We start from the raw sequence: 17,135 nt of genomic DNA on the forward strand, positions 1-17,135 counted from the left end.
GTTGGGATTAAGAGAGAGCCCCTTTCAATACTAAATATATATATATATATATATATATATATATGCACATTCATGAGTTCAAGCATCAAAGCTGTGTTTCTCATCAGCTGCAAAAGCCTGTTAAAGATATCCTGTTATGCTGAGTATTATGCAGAACTGTTCTTCAGTAGCATAATAAATATTTCATTATAGTCTTCCATCCTGGAATAATGCACCTGTCAAGCACAATGAGCTACAGTCTTTTAATCTTACCTACTGTTGTGAATAAAAATGGTGCAGGTGAGGTTTTTGGCATTATGAGCATATATAGCAAATGAGCAGTATCACCTTGGGATATAACCAATGCCAGCCATATCCAGATAGGTTCCAGACTGCACAGCTGTAGGACATAATTAATGAACACTGATTTCCCATCAACTCACTTACCTTACAAACATCTTGCTCTGATACCTGCCTTTACAGTGCTAACTTGCCAAGAGTAACTGAATCTTGGCTAAAACTATTGTACTTGTACATGCATGCACAATATTTTACAGGAGAGGCTTCTAATAATTTTCAGTGCATCAGCTATTTCATTTATAGTAATGTAGTGCTACTAGCCACACCAGGTTGGTACACAGTTACAGTTACTCTGTACTATTAAAATGATTAAACTTAAGGTAGCTTTAGCTAAGCAGTCTTTCTCTTTGGAAAGGTGGATGTCAACAATTATTATTCACCCATAGCATGCATCGTTATTTAAATTAATTAAGCATTCAGCCCGAAACTTAATATATAAAGTTATTTCAGTACAGAGATTAGGCGATACTGTTCGAGAATTAAATATACAAGTTGATATGTGGCTACACAGAGATGTAATTTTTTTTTAGCAGAGAGATGACACTAGAAAATTTAGCTAACTAATTTTAAAGTTTCTATAGCTACGTTATTGGTAGATTCCATCTACCACTACCTAGAAAGTGCAGAATATATGCAGGCAAAGTAAATGGAAATGGTTTCAGTGATGCAGGGTAGAGACAGTACTCAGCCACCAACTTCCAAAAACAAAGTGAATGAAAATGGCCACCAGACTGGATTCTCTGTGAAGAAAATGTTTCCACTTCGTTTCTGGCAAGATTCTTGGAATGTATCCACTCTGTGAAATATGATGTCAGCACAGTCCTTTTTAGCAATTCTCCTTCCTGCATCAGTTCAAGAGTGGTCCCTGCCTCCTCCTTTGTTGGTTGGAATTTAAATCCACATAGTCATACCTCTCAACCTCTTAGTACAAGAAATCTGGTCAAAGCCTGACAAAACAGGGGGACAAATGCCCAAAAAAGGGACAGATTTTAAATATTGCTCTTATAATCTTAGAAAGTTGCTGGAGTAACACAATTTGTGTTAACATACATTTTCTGAAGGATTTGAAGTCTGAAACTTATACGTGTGTCATTATTTAGTGACTTGAATCCTCAGAGCACCACAATGATTTGCCATAAAACCACAAATTTTATGAGGAATAGGGCAAAAATCTGGACATTCTGCAAAAATCTGGACAGTTGAGAGGTATGCACATAGTAGATCTTCTTCAAAGTTGCAGCTATGCAAGATAATGCATTATCGGCAGGATGTTGTTAAGAAACAACCTTCTGCATGTGGCTGCAAACATGCACTTTTAAACTCTGTTGTCTTTCTCAAAGAAAAAAAATGTTAGTTTCTAGGATGTTTCCTAACATTTTAGATGGTGCTACATTGACAGTAAAACAAATAATTCCATTTTCTACATTTTTCCACAGCTTTATACATCTTCAGTTAAAAACAGTTGCAGGTTTTCTACAGCTTTTAGATTACTTTCCAATATTATCATCTCAAGAAACTTGTACTGTTTTTTGCAACATCTTAAAAAGGCTTGGTGGTTTTGTGTGTGTAAATTCCATTGAGTGATATTAAAGTTGTCATCAGCATTTATATCCAGCTTTTTACAGTCTTCTAATCATATTCTGTTTCTCGATTATCAGTTCATGCATTATTAGATGTAGAATATTATGAGCAGGTCATCGATAATAACCTGCTTATTATGTGTTTGAGACATGGATGCCAAGAAATTCTGTGAAAGAGCGAGAGAATCTCGGCATCCACGTAGAGAAAATAGAATAAAGGGTTGTAGTGTATGAAGATTTATCTGCCTCATGTTCTACTAGTTACAGAACAAAAAAAGCTAAGTGTTTTGTTGGCTTTCAGAGCTGTAAAGCACTCGGCAAGTACTGACAGAAAAGCAGTAACATACTCTCTTGTGTTATGTAATGTCAGAGACAGATTACCAGCAGCCAGAAACAATTTTTTTTGATTCTGCCACTGTCATTTGCTGGTCAGTACTGTCAGGTTTAACTGCCTAGCTCAATACCCAATCTTAACAACTGAAGCAGGATTACTTAACATTTGTTAAGGTTGTGTCTCACATTGTAGAAACCCTTAACTCATTTGTCTTATTCCACTTACTGGAGCATAATCACCAAGCATTTTAGATTTGCTTTGTAGGTGACATCCTTAAGTTCTACATATGTTAATATCAAATAAGATGTTAAACTGCATTAGTTTTGTTACTCAGAAGAATATTTTGGAAACATGCATTTCCCAGATTTTTGTATAATAACTGAATTTTGGTCCTGTAAGTTGTGAGTAAAATTACTATAATTAATGTATAATTCTAATGTCATTCATCTTTGTTTATTTTGTATATAAATCTGTAAAGTATTCTCTGGATGTTCTTTTCGTGTTAGTGCTCAGTTGTTAATTAGTTAAGTTCTGGTCATCTTTACTGTTTTATTCATCTAATAAATGCATTTTTGTCTCAGTAGTGACATCATGACCGTCCGTAATTGAATTTATTAAATTATTATTTATCCATTGCGCTCATGATGAAAAGTATAAAATATTAGTTGTTTATTCAGACTGTAACATTTTCTTTAATCTGTTTGAATCTAGCTTGTGTTTTAGATATGATGTTCATAGTGTTTCACTGCTGCAGTCATTACACTTGGGTTATCCTGCCGTCAGGCGGGCCCGCAGTCGGCTTGAGTTCTAAAGTCTTGGGCCGGCGTCAGTTGCTGTTGCCTCTTCCCTGACGTCAGTGTGCCAGGGGTATACAAGAAGCAGCCAACGCCATTTTCTTCAGTCTTTCTTGCTGCGCGGTGCCCGAAGTAAAAGCAGTTCGCAAGTGCCTGTCGGCCGACACCTGAGATTTCAAATTCGATTTCAGAACCGAAGTCTTCAATAAAGCTAAGTACCCTGTTGGGGAAACTTTTTCTTGCCTCAGACCAATGTCAGTAAAAGTTAATAATTGTATTTCTTGTGGGAAGCAAATACCTCATAAGGATTTTAATTTTTACTGTATTCCATGCCTAGGCCCAGATCATGACATCACTAGTTGTCGGTTTTGTGCTAGATTTAACAAACGCACTATAAAACGTCGGTTTGATTTTGCTCGCCATTACTTTGGGCAAAGGTTTAATTGTACAATGCCGTCGGAACAACCGACGACCGGAATGCACAAAAACCACAAAGATAAAGATAAGGAAAGGCATCTGAGGCCCAAAACTGATGGCGAAGCCTCTTCTAGGCCAGTCGCCGGTTCGCCGGTTTTCAGTGAGGCGCTTTAGCAGCCCCTGACACCCGCTACCTCAGAACCACAGGCTGCGACCGACTCCCACGTGGAGGTGCTTAGGCCTCTGGCTACTCAGTGTTGGGCCAACCGAGATTAACCCTTCAGATGGGTCCGGAGCCGCTGAGCAGGCATCGGCTTCTGAGGGTGTTTTCAGGCCTACTCAACTTACTATTGCAACTACAGCCAAGACTAAGCCTACATTAAAGACAAAGAAGCAAGTACAGCATTCACCTGGACAGGCCTCCATGCCTAAAAAACAGATGCTCAAGATGGCCGAAGACTTGTTAACTCTGATCAGGGGTTCCCATCCCCCTGCTGATAAAAGGCCTAGGCAGGATACAGACTATGATTCCTCTGACCAGGTTTCAATATATTCTGATTCCTCTTCAGACCAGGGATATTCTTTATCCCCCTATGAGGATTCTGATGCTGAAGAATCAATTCCTTCAGCCTCTCCTCCTGAGGATTACTCTTTTGCGGAAACTTTACATACCATGAGGGAGCATTTCCATTGGGAGGGCCAGGATTACTCAGAATCCAAGAAAAGGCTCAGAGACTTTCTTTTACTGCCTCAGCACAGGCCCTTTGCTATTCCGCCAGTGTTGGACATTGTGGATGATGTGTTCTCTGAATCTAGCTTAAATCCTGATTCTTTACCCCCAGCTCCAGTTAAGCCAGACAGGTACTACAGAATCCCTGACTCTCACAAATTTCTTTATAAAAACCCTGTTGCTGACCCAGAAACTATTTCCCAGGGTCCCAAAGGGGGTTAAGGCTTCCACGGCTAAGAATCCAGTTCCCTCGGATAGGGACTCTAGAGCATTAGACAGATGGGGAAAGAACGTTTACACCTCTGCAACTTTAGCAGTGAGGGCTCTAAATTGCCAGTTTCACATGCTTAAATATCAACAATACTTACTGTCTCAATTAAAACAGAAAATTAGTACAAATGCAGAACAACCCGATTATAAGGAAATGCAGGATTTATTGCATGCAGCTGAACAAGTGGGAAAGCATACTTTGCAATGTGGTTTTGATTCATTAGAAGCTTCTTGTAGAGCAGCAGTTACAGGATCTGTGATTCGAAGGCATGCTTGGTTAAAAGAACAAAGTTTACCAGATCATGTTAAGGCAAAATTATTGGATGTGCCTTTGCAGCAAGATAATTTATTTGGCATTAAGGCAGAAGAGGTATTAAAGAAAATGGAGGATAAGGCAAAATCTATGCAAACAGTGAAGGATTTCTTACAGGTACAGCCGCCACGATTTAGCAGAAATTGGCCTACAAAAAAATGGTCCTTTCCAGTGTCAGACAGGCCACAAAGAGGCAGATGCAGACGCCCAAGGGGCAGATCTCAGCCACAAGGTTCTTACAGACCACGACAGTGGGGTGCTACAAACCCAAAAGGAGGTGAGGACAAGTCACAACCTTACAGGAAACAGTCCCAATGACTTCCCCCTTCCAATGCCAAATTATTCCCTTTTGGCAGCTCCCTTAGGAGGAAAACTAGCACTTTTTCCTCAAAACTGGCAAGCAATCACCCAAGACAAATGGGTGCTGAATATTGTGTCTCAAGGTTACAAGTTCCACTTCCACACTTTTCCAAGGCTAAAAGGAATGCCAGACCTGCCACAAAATCAATGGGCAGAGGCAAAAAAACAAAGTACAGCTCTCATGGACATGATAGCTATTCAAAAAGTACCACAGCAGGAAAAAGGACAAGGATTTTACTCAAGACTCTTCCTGGTACCCAGAAAGGACAAGGCCTGGAGACCCATTCTGGACCTTTCCACTCTAAATACTTACCTGGATGTTCCGAAATTCAAAATGCTGACACTACAACAGCTCCTTCCCATGTTGGGCAAGAAAGCTTGGCTTGTTACTTTGGACCTCAAAGAGGCATACCTGCATGTCCCTATCAGACAAAATTGCAGAAGGTACCTCAGATTCATAAATGGTTCAATGCACTACCAATTCTCTGCACTGCCCTTTGGCTTATCTACTGCGCCCAGGGTCTTTACCAAGTGCCTGGCACCAGTAATTGCATTTTGCAGACAAAAAGGAATTCAGATAAATCCATATCTGGATGACTGCCTGATTCAAGCAGAGAGCAAGGACATCCTTCTACAGCATCTGGCGTATGTAAAAAGATTAAGTTGCCTAGGGTACACAGTAAACGAAAATAAATCAAAACTAGTGCCCTCACAAGAGATAATATTCCTGGGTGCCAGCTTAAATATGGCTTATCTCACGCCAGACAAACAAGGACAACTGACTCAGTATTTTCAATTGTTGGCAACAAAGTCCCAACTCCCTGCAAGAAAAATTCTGCAGGCGTTGGGATTCATGGCATCCTGAATGCTATTAATTCCATATGCAAGACTGCATATGAGGAAATTACAATGGTACCTAAAAAGTGTTTGGTCTCAACATTCTCATAGCTTGGAGACAGTAATACCACTAATTCCCTGCCTACAACAGGAGTTTTGATGGTGGGCACAGGCATGTCACCTCAACAAGAGTCAGCCTTTTACTCTTCCTACAGCCAGGCAGACTTTAACAACAGATGCCTCGGATTACGCCTGGGGAGCACACATGGCAGGAAAATGTATTCAGGGCAAATGGACCACAGACCAAATGCATCTTCACATCAATCAAAAAGAGATGTTGGCTGTACAAAATGCCCTTACAGCTTTCAAGGATCTTCTACATCCAGGACAATTACTATTAAAGACAGACAACACCACTGTAATGTGGTACATAAACAAACAAAGGGGCACTCATTCTTACCCCCTATGCAGACAAGCCATGACCTTGTGGAACACAGCTCTAACCTATCAAGTTCATCTGCAAGCACAATTCCTGCCAGGAGAAAAACACTCTGTCAGACGACTTAAGCAAAAACATCATGGATCCTCACGAGTCGAAATTAAATCCACAAGTCTTCAGCATGATAATGCAAAAATGGGGGTGCCCGGATATAGATCTTTTTGCCTCACCACTGAATTACCAACTACAAAAATTCTGCACAAGGACTTATCACACACAAGCATGGAAAGTGGATGCTCTTTCGTTCAGCTGGAAAAGCCTAAATGTTTATGTCTTCCCACCTCTGCCTCTCCTTACAAAGGTACTCCTAAAAGCCAGACAAGAAAACCACAGATGATTCTGATTGCTCCAGACTGGCCACACCAGCATTGGTACCCAATCTTACTTAGCTCAAGGCCCACCTTGGATTTTGCCTCAAATTCCACACCTTCTGACTCAGCAAAACAATCAGATACTGCACAGTCAGCTCAAAACCTTAAACCTGGTTGCATGGCAGATTCATTAGCCAAACAGACAACCTCTCTCTCTAAATCTGTTATGGATGTCATTTTGGAGGCCAGGAGGCCTAGCACCAGGAAATTTTATTCAGAAAAGTGGAAGAGATTCTGTGCCTGGAACCAGGCTCAAAACCTTGATCCTCTGGTCCCTAACATTCCTCAGATACTTGACTGAGATGCTGGACAAAGGGTTATCCTTCTCATCCATTAAGATTCACGCTTCTACCATCTTGGCTCATTACAACACAGATCCTCCTATTTTCTCTCACCCATTGCTAAAGCAGTACCTCAGAGGGGCTAAAAACATAAGACCACCCCGGAGAGCACCAACACCAACTTGGGATCTCAATTTCATTTTGGAAAAGCTCACTTTGCCTCCTTTTGAACCAGCCAATTCAGCAGAATTAAATATATATCATGGAAAACTGCTCTGCTTCTGGCAATAACCTCAGCACAAAGAGTCTCAGAACTGCAGGCACTAATGGCAGTGGAGCTTTTTATCATTTTCCACCAAGACAGGGTTTCTTTAAGAACAAACCCTACCTTTATGCCTAAGGTGGTATCCAGTGTGGCTCTTAACCAAACTATTCACTTGGCAACATTTTATCCAAATCCCCAGAATAAAGGGGAGAGACTTCTACATTCCTTGGACATACACAGGCAATTGCGCTTCTACTTGGACAAAACAAAAGCTTTCAGAAAATCTGAACAATTGTTTGTATCATATGCTGCAGGATCACAGGGAAAGGCTATTTCAAAGCAGACCATTTCAAAGTGGATAGGACACTGTATCCGGTTCTGCTACACACAACATGGGAAACCTGTACCTAGTAATATTAGACCACATTCCACCAGGGCAACTGCAACTTCTACTGCCTACCTTAGAGGAGTACCTACCAAAGATATCTTGGAAGCTGCAACTTGGAGTTCAGTGCACACCTTTACCAAGCATTACCATTTGCCTCTCTATTCCAGATCCAGAGCTGGCTTTGCCACTGCAGTGCTGCAGGGCCTCATAGCCACACCAAATCCTCTATAGAGCCAGCCACCCAGACTCAGCTTTGGGATTCTACCCAAGTGTAATGACTGCAGCAGTGAAACACGATGAACATGGTACAGTTTTGTACCTACCATAAATGTAGATGTTCGAGTGTCTTCACTGCTGCAGTCCAGGTTACCCACCTGCCAGCCCCTCTTTCTTATCTGGGACTAACCTATACTACCTATGTGGTGTATTTGCTAGTTACTGAAGGTTTTATTTTTACCTTTTTTGTATGTTTTATTAGCAATATGTATTGCCTACCATTTTTGGGGGCACCTGACATCTGGGGTAAGAAAAACTGAAGAAAATGGCATAGGCTGCTTCTTATATACCCCTGGCGCACTGACGTCAGGGAAGAGGCGACAGCAACCGACGCCAGACCAAGACTTTGGAACTCAGGCCGACTGCTGGCCCGCCTGACGGCAGGATAACCCAAGTGTAATGACTGCAGCAGTGAAGACACTCTAACATCTACATTTATGGTAGGTACAAAACTGTACTTTTTTCTTCTTCTTGACCTGGAAACATACTTCTCAACCTCTTAGAGCAAGAAATCTGGACAAAGTCAAAAATAATGGGGGGACAAAGTCCCCAAAACAGGGACAATTTTTAAATATTGCTTTTATAAACTTAGAAGGTTACTAGAATAGCAGGTTTTGCATTACCATGCACTTTCTGAAAGATGTAGAATCTGAAATTCAAACATTTATCATTATTAAGTGATTTCAGTCCTCATTGATTTACACCCCCCCCCCCCCACAATTTTTAAGTAACAGACCAAAAACACTAAGCAATTATCTGGGCATTCTGCAAAAATCTGGACCGTTGAGAGGTATGCCTGGGAATGTTATCAATTTCACCTGGGGATATTATCAGTTTCAGATGTAACATGTACCTATTTAACTATGTTCACATTTGTATGAAAATATGTGACAGTGATACTGTTGCAGCAGATATTGCTACTGAAGCATTTTCTGCTACTTGACTCTCTAATTTCATAATGCTACCATTGTAAATTGATGTTTATTAGTAAAGGTTTATAATTTTTCCACCTGTCTTTTATTTAACACCATTTACATACAGTATGTCAGAAAATGTTCTCAGTCATGCAAGGTCTTCTCAATGTTACCAGTTAATTTTGTGCTAAGAAAAGGCTATAAGGCCAAAGCATGTAAAGTAAGACTCTTAGGCTCTGTCTGCATATCTGTCTTGCTAAATTATACTACAGTGGGCAGTTGTGTCTCATTCTGGCTTGTGTTTTTTCTTCATGAAATGCAGAACTGAATAATGCACTCAGTAATGTTGATGTTATCGTACTTAAAGTGAATCACATGTAAACATTGCTGTTAGACCATAAACAATAAACATGTGTCTTAAATGTTGTTTGACCCTGGAGTAAGTTTATTTACCTTTTCCAAGAATGTAGCTTGTCCTTTGAGTAAGTTTATCTGTTTTCCCATAGATGTTCTTTGACCCTAGAGTGGCAAACTGCTATTGGAGATGTGTTTAAGCCCCAAGGTGAGCATGTTAAAAATATGGGGGCAAAATTTGGTTATTGGTACTACATGAAAACCCATTTAATTTGACAAATTCATTCTTATAACGTTCACTGTTTCCAGTATTTGATCCCACTGTTTGCAGCATATTCTACAGGTGTATATCAAAAATGGAAAAGGAAAATCTGCAAAATATGAGCTAAAATCTACTTATTCATTCATTCATTTTCTAATACCCACTTTATCCTGTTCGGAATCATGTGGGAGACTTGACCTATCCTATTAGGCATGGGTCTTGGCTTAGGTAGGATTCTGGGTCAGAATGACCTATAGAATTCCATCTAACTGGATCCAGGGATGAGAAGGCCTTGTGACCTGGTTTAGTACATGTTTTTGGCTTGTTTGTGCATTGCCTAGCTTTTTGAGTGTTCTTGGATAGTATGTGTACTTGGGACTTTAGAATACATTTCTCTACTTTTCAGTTCACCAACCTACTTCTCAGGCCTTAAAGCCAAAATTCCTGGCCTTTTGTTAAAGTTTGCAGATGACTGTAAATAGTGTGTTGTTATACTTTCCTTGTTTTACTCGCAAAATGATCCAGCATAGGCTAAACAATGTCAACAGTTGGTGCAAGGGCAGTGATGTTACTTGACCCTTTAGTAGGCTTATTTGCCATTCCCATGGATGTTGCTTGACCCTTAAGTAGGTTTAACTAGTCTTGCTATTATTTTTTTAACCTGCAAGCAGGTTTATCTATCATTCCTAAGGATGTTGTTTGACCCTAGGTAGGTTTATTTACTTAGGAAGATGACATGTAGCCCTTTATTTCAAATTGTGCCAAACTTACATCACATTCTTTTGAATAGATCGGGTTATCTTACACATGTCTTTGTGCACTCTGCAATTTCTCGATTGAGCTATCATCATGTTTAGCACTGGTTTTGTGCCATTGTTATTTTGCTTTCTCTTTTTAAATCCATATGTAATAATTTTACTGGTTCCCTGCTTTGAATATAAAACTGCTATTTCTCATTGTATATTATTCTAATTAGTACTTCCTTCAAACATGCAAAAATAATTTTCAGCCTCGGTGCATTGTTGTACATGTGCTACAAAACAATACTTCCATTTGCTTTTAAATTCTTGTAATATGATGCAGTTAAAAAAAAAACAGTGTTTGTATATTAGTATAATTGGTATGCATCCTCTTCTGTTTCTTATATAATGGCTGTCTTTATTAAATCTTTCCCTCTGTCTCTCTCTTTGTCTCTGTGCATTTTTATAGATATCTGAGGAGGTAAGTCACTGTTTTTTCTTTTAACCTAAGCATCTGCCATATCATCCTTGTATGACTTATAGAGCATATTTTGCCATCTTTTTTTCTGCACTTAAGTATGCTGTTAGCTGTCCGTCTTCATTATCTTGTTCTTTTTCATATTTTTTCTGTCACGGTCCATGTGTGTTATGTATGTAAAATAATTTTCTTCCATCTTGTACAAAATCTTTGTTCGTCTTTCAAAAGTAACCATCCTATCTCATCTGTCATTTTCATTACATATTGCCTTTACAACCAAAGCATACTTTGTAAGATGCAGCCTTGTGGATGTGTCAAGTTGCCACTTAAGGACTCAGTAATGTAGCAGTGTTTCCAGTGAGCAGCATAGTCTGATTTTATGGCACTTTGCATCCTTGACTGAAACCACTGCAGTGAACTTGTTTTTTTTTTTTTTTGGGGGGGGGGGGGGTTAAAATCATAGAAGTCTTCACTCCAGAGTGTGCTCCTTTCCACTCATATGTACATGAACATCAGTTAATGACACTGGGGCTACCCAGCCCTGTAATGTCAATATTCGTAGTTCAGTGCAGTAATGAATGCATTGCCTGCAATTTTTTTTTGTTCAGGAATTAATAAAAAGCTGTCCCTGAAATTGATGTTCCCTATGCAATTTTATTGTGGTTGCTGTATTACAATTACAAATGCCAGTAAAGATAATGATTTGCACCTCCTCCATTGTCATATTTCCTAGTCTGCTATGTTCCATCCCTTAAAAAAAATATTTTATTTTATTTATTTATTTTCTGACATTTGTTAACCGGGTTAGTCCAGCTGGGCCTGTGGCCCATTTTCAGTGGAGACCCGAGGAGAAAAGCTCCAAGAAACGTACAGTTTACAGAAAAATTACACTATACATCCATAGTATGTTAGGAAATTGGTAATACAATAATAATAGAAATTCAACCAGCAAAATGCACACTTGTAGTTATAGCTATCCTACGTTTACAGACTTGAAGTTTATTTATATATTTACAACATGAGTTTGGTTAATTAAAATGAGTAAAGTAGAGAAGTATCTGCTGATACAGGGAATATATTGTTGAGAGCGGGGTTACAGACATGGTTCCCAAGAGGAACAGAGGAGTTAGGTTGGGGCTTTATAAGGACAGATTTTGGTATAAAGAAGATGATGTTTGAGTTTTTCTTTAAAGTGGGAAAGGTGAATGGTGTAACATATGTCTCTAGGAAGTTTGTTCCAAGTTTGGGCGATGGAGTGTTTATATAAGAGTTTGCCTACTGCTTTTTTAGGTTGGTAGGTGTGTAGTAGTTGCTGATTGAAAGTGGGGAGTGTGCAAGACTGTGTGTAGATAGAGATGAAGGAAGAGAGAGTGGGGCAATGTGAAGGTTTGTAGAGAATGAAGTGTAGCATTTGAAGTTGTGATAGCAACAATAACTTGGGGGAACTCAAGCCAGTGGCGGGATGAAAGGGCTAGGCAGTGATGTGTATTGTAAGTAGAGTTTGTGATGAATCTGGCTATCTTGTGGTAAGTTTGTTGGAGTTTGTTAAAGGTTGCTGTTTGAATGCTGGTGAACACAGGGGCAGCATAACGAAGGGAGGGAAGGAGGAGAGATTGTGCAAGGGACAGTTTAGCATTTGGAGTTAGAATTTTTTTGTTACGATAAAGTAGACCTAGTTTCTGGTTTGTCTTTTTTACACTTTGGAGAAGGTGCATATTAAATTTTAGTTCATCATCGATGATGACTCCAAGAAGTTTTGTATGAGCTTCAGGTTTAATAGTTGTGTTATTAGAGGAAGTGATAGAAAAGGAGTATTTGTGGTGAGAAGGGGAGCGGGGGAGAAATAGTTTGGTCTTTTTAGGGGTTGAGGATGAGTAGGTTACTGGTTAGCCACTGTTCGGTAGATAAAAAGGTATGATGAGTGAGTGCATGGAGTTCAGAGATGTTGTCTGAGATAGAGAGGAGTGGAATCGTCAGCATATTGGATGAGCGAGGATTGTTTGCAAGATGTGTGGAGGTCATTGGTGAAAATATTGAACAGGAGGGGGCCAAGGATGGAGCCTTGGGGAACTCCAGTTGGGATAGGTAAGAATGGCGAAGAGGAAGAGAGCCATTTAACAGACTGCTGTCTGCTGGATAAGTAGCTGGAGAACCAGACAAGGGAGAAGGAAGATAGATTGAGGCTTGCAAGTTTAGATAGTAATAGGGGATGGGAGACGGTATCAAATGCTTTGGAAAGGTCTAGGAAGAGACAAAGAGATAGGTTTGTTGTTATCCAGGGCCTCAGCAATGGTATGGGTAAAGGATAGGAGGGCAGTAGTGGTACTATGATTGGGACGAAAACCTTGCTAGGCGGGTGTGAGAAGATTGTGGTGGAGGAGGTATTTTAGAAGTTGTGAGTGGATGCATTTTTCGATAATTGTAGAGGGGGGATAGGATAGGTATGGGACGATAGTTAGATGGTTCTGTGGAGTTGCCACCTTTGTGTAGAGGTATAGTAAAAAAGGATTTCCAAAGGGTAGGTACAGTGGATTCCTGAATGGACCTATTGATTAGTATAGACACTGGGTAAGCTATTGAATCAGCTGCCAGTTTGAGAAAGGTTAAGAGGTAGATTATCAGTGGAAGGAGAGCAGGGCTTGAGCTTGAGAAGAAGAGATCGGATGTAGGAAGTAGGAACAGGGTGTAAGGAGAAAGTATTAGCCTTAGATGGGTTGGGAGGGGTAGTCAGAGGAGTAGTATTTCCATTGGATGGTAAGAGTGTTTGAATAGTGTCAGTAAAGTGTTTATTAAGTAGGGTAGCTGTTTCCAGAGGGGTTGTATTCGAGTAGGGGGAGGGGTTTGAGGGTCAGCCTGGAGAAAGAATTTTATTAATGATCGATCAGAACTTTTGAGAGTTGGATTTGTTATTTAGTTGGTCAGAGGTAAAGAAGGACTTTTTTATCAGCATTAATCTGTTTCTTAGTAAGATTTCTGAGACGTCTATAGTTATGAAGCGAGGGTAATTCCTTAGTTTTGATCTAGGATTTTCAAGATTTATCTCTTTGAAGCATAAGGGATTTAGTTTCTTTGGAAAGCCAAGGAGCATAATTGGATTTTATTCTAATCTTTCTAGAGGGAGCTAGGGAGTTCAGAGTACTCAGGAAGATACTATTGAAACTATTTACTGCGTCAAAATAAGTAAAACTATCTATGTAATGTCTCTCCCATCTGCCTCAATATGTGTGCTATCAGATCTGCAAGGATCCAAGGCTCACACTTCAGATGTTTGACTTCGAAGCCCAAGCTCCACTCCTATAATGGCCAGATCTTACTTGCCACTCTTGAGGATGGATGAGGTCCCTGGAGCTCCACCTAAATAAGTGTGTTGAATTGCTAGTAAAAACATTTTCTGATATTAGCGTTTGCAATAATTGCCTTCTAGTTCATGCTGTTCTCCCTTTTCTTCAATGTGAGCTTAGAATTAGAATTTGTATTCTTTACTGGTGTTATAGCAGAGTCATTCTTTTGTGTGTGTGAGTGGGGGTTATTGGCCATTTTCCACCCTGTACTTTTCTTGTGTACAGTGTTTAGTATAGTTGTCTTTCTTCCACAGAGATGGCTGAGAAGACTTCAGGTTTTCGTAAGTACTTAGAATGTGGTCACATGTTGCCCACCCTTGACTTGCATAACTGCTGTCTACACTGTCTGGGGGTGCTCACATTGATCAGGGTTGTGAGGCCTGTGAATCCTTTTGAACAAGGGCCTTAGTTTATAGGCATGCTAAACTTGTTTTAGAAGAGCCCCTTCCTACTTCTTCTGTTAAAGCATCTCCCTGTTGTTTCTTCTTCTGCAGTTAAAAGGTCCTTAGAAAAAGCTATGTAAGATAGGCATAAGGGTAAAGATAGAAATAAGGAAGAAAAGGATGAATCAAAAGAGAAAGAATCAAGAAAGAGGTCTGCTGAGTTTTTAGTTTCTGATGAGCCAGTACAGAAGGTCCAAAGACCTTCTGTGTTCACGGCTTTACCTTGGATCCAGCATTGGTACTACTTCTGTGCCTGTACCTGGCTTCTTCGACACTGATGTCAGAACCACACTGTCCTGACTTAAATTTGCTGACCCTAGCGGCCACCTTAGTGCTGGTGTTTACTCTGGAGGCGTTACCCTGTTGCTCTGTTGGTTCTTATCTCCTTTACTTAGGCCCCTGAACTTAGAGCGACCATCTCATAGGCACATTAGTCCATCTCTGACAGCATATTCTAGGTCTATGAGTTCCTCTCAGAGCATTAGGGAAGTAGACTTGAGCAAGATGATGTGGACCTTTTTGTAGCTGCAGATTGAATTGGGGATTATTCCCTCCCCCTCCACTCTGAAGGTAGAGAGAGTTGGCCCTTCTGCCCCCTTTCTGGTTGCTGCCTTACCAGTGTACCTTTCAGATCTGATGGTCTTGAATCCAGCTCTATCCTACATGGTTCCCTTGTCAGAGCCTACATTGTGATTGTCTTCATCTTTAGCCTTGATGCTTCGACTCTAGCCATTTTAAAGCTGACTGCATCTCGGAACCAAGAAGTCAGCACTGGAGGCACCAGGTCAGGGTCAACTCTGATACCTTTGTGGCCACCCCTGCTCCCTCGGGGCCACATCCTTAAACAGCTTGGCTCTGGTCTTGGCCTTGAATTTGGCTGGGCTGGCAACCGATGTGAGTGCTTCTCCTAGATCCTCTGATTAGAGGAGGTCCTTTGGAGTCTTATTGCTTTGGTATCTGAGTTTGAGATTAAGATGTTACTATCTCTCCCTTTGGTTTAGGAGTCATGCTGTGTATTGGATCCAGCTTGATCCTCCAGTCACCTTGGTCTTCCATCATCTTGTTTAGGGACAGCTTGCAACTCGAAGTCTTGAGCAGCCCCAGAGCCTGGGCTCCCCTGAGGCTTCCATATCTCCTCTAGAGTCTCCTCCCCAGAGGAGCACAGGAAGCATTGATGCTAGAGAAGACACCTCGACTCCCCTCAAGAGTGATTAGTAGAGGATACTTAACCATGATGAGGGGTAACGTTCCCCAAAATCTGTGATTCCTCTTTTGGTGATCATCTAGGATTGATGAGACAGAGGGGAGGTTGGACCTTCAAAACCCCTTCCCCTGAGGTGTCAGTTTTTCTTGAAGCATTTACTGCAGACCCGTCTACAGTCTGGGTTGTACTTCCTTCCAACACATTCACTGATTTTAGTCTGGGAGGGCTTGGAGGGAACTGTGATGGAGCTCATCCCAAGAAAGCCAGATAGGGTCTTAGTTCCAACCAAAGGTAATGCACATTGGAGCAAGGGGCTGTGGTTGAAATCATTGTAGTAGCAACAGCCGCCAAGAAAAAACTCCCAAAGAGGCCATCTGTTCATCCTTCAAATAGAGAGTCTAGAGCAATGCATAGACTGGGGAAGCACACACATAGGCTTCTGCTATCCTTGCCTTTTGTGCACCAAACTACATGGCATACCTGACCAGACTACAAAGAGACCTGATTAATGAGGTAACCAAGTCTGTAGCAACCCGGATGAAAGCCAAGACATGCAAGTCCATGGAAGCTCTGTTGGCTAGTATGCTGTCAGTTTTGAATGTATGCATGTAGTTGCTATCCAACACTACAGATATGGCCATGGTGGCTGACATTGGTAATGCAGTCTATTGCTATTTCTTGATGTACCTCTGTAACTTTGCAGAGAGCTTTAAGATGTCTTTTGAGAATGCTCCATTTGATGGTTCCACCTTGCTTGGACCTAAAGTAAGGATCTGCTGACCAGGAGTGAGAAGGAGAGCAAGACATTGTAGTGTGAGTTCGCTTTTCTATCCCTCAGCTGACCTTGCTTTAATAAAGATTACTTACGGAAAAGAAGCAAGAAGTTTTTGTGTTTTTTGTCAATGGATTTTTTGTCAACTGAGTTTTGTCTAACCACCGGGTTTTTCTCTTTCAAGGCTCTACCACCTAGTGTATGCTTGGACTACAGATTACAGCCTTTTTACTGAGTTTTGTCTGGACCTGATTTATTTTTTATTCTGTATACACTGAGTTTCTTCTACAGGGGAGTTTTTGTCTTGCCACTGAGGTTTTATAGACAGAAAACCAGACTCTGTGAGCTTTTCCCTCAACTTCCTTCCAAGGCTGGGCGTTTGGAGTATTTCCTAGCTCATTTTTACCTTCCTTTTAAGGGAGGCTATACTCCACCAGGGACAGGCTCACTGAATCCCACTTACAATCAGAGAGGAGTTAAACAGTTTTATTCCGGAAGTCCCAACATTTTACCAAAGACACTGCAGGTAATAGTGTCTGATAAACCCTTTCATCACTCCTGAAGGTTTGCCTG

At 40.7% G+C, this 17,135-nt stretch overlaps 1 protein-coding gene across 5 annotated transcripts in view; it reads left to right on the plus strand.

Annotated features, from left to right (window-relative positions):
* The window catches only part of TBC1D12 (TBC1 domain family member 12), a 1,516,811-nt gene that overhangs the window by 718,764 nt on the left and 780,912 nt on the right, over window positions 1-17,135 (plus strand). For 2 of the 5 annotated variants that reach the window (XM_044056656.1, XM_044056659.1), the window contains exon 4: window positions 10,794-10,805. The exons of the other annotated variants lie outside the window; for them this stretch is intronic. In XM_044056656.1, the coding sequence (XP_043912591.1) occupies window positions 10,794-10,805 (12 nt within the window). The remainder of the gene's footprint in view (window positions 1-10,793; window positions 10,806-17,135) is intronic. 5 annotated transcript variants of the gene reach the window in all.

This window comes from Protopterus annectens, chromosome 14.part0, assembly GCF_019279795.1.
Source record: "Protopterus annectens isolate FY-2018-M chromosome 14.part0, PAN1.0, whole genome shotgun sequence".
Classification (NCBI taxonomy): domain Eukaryota; kingdom Metazoa; phylum Chordata; order Ceratodontiformes; family Protopteridae; genus Protopterus; species Protopterus annectens.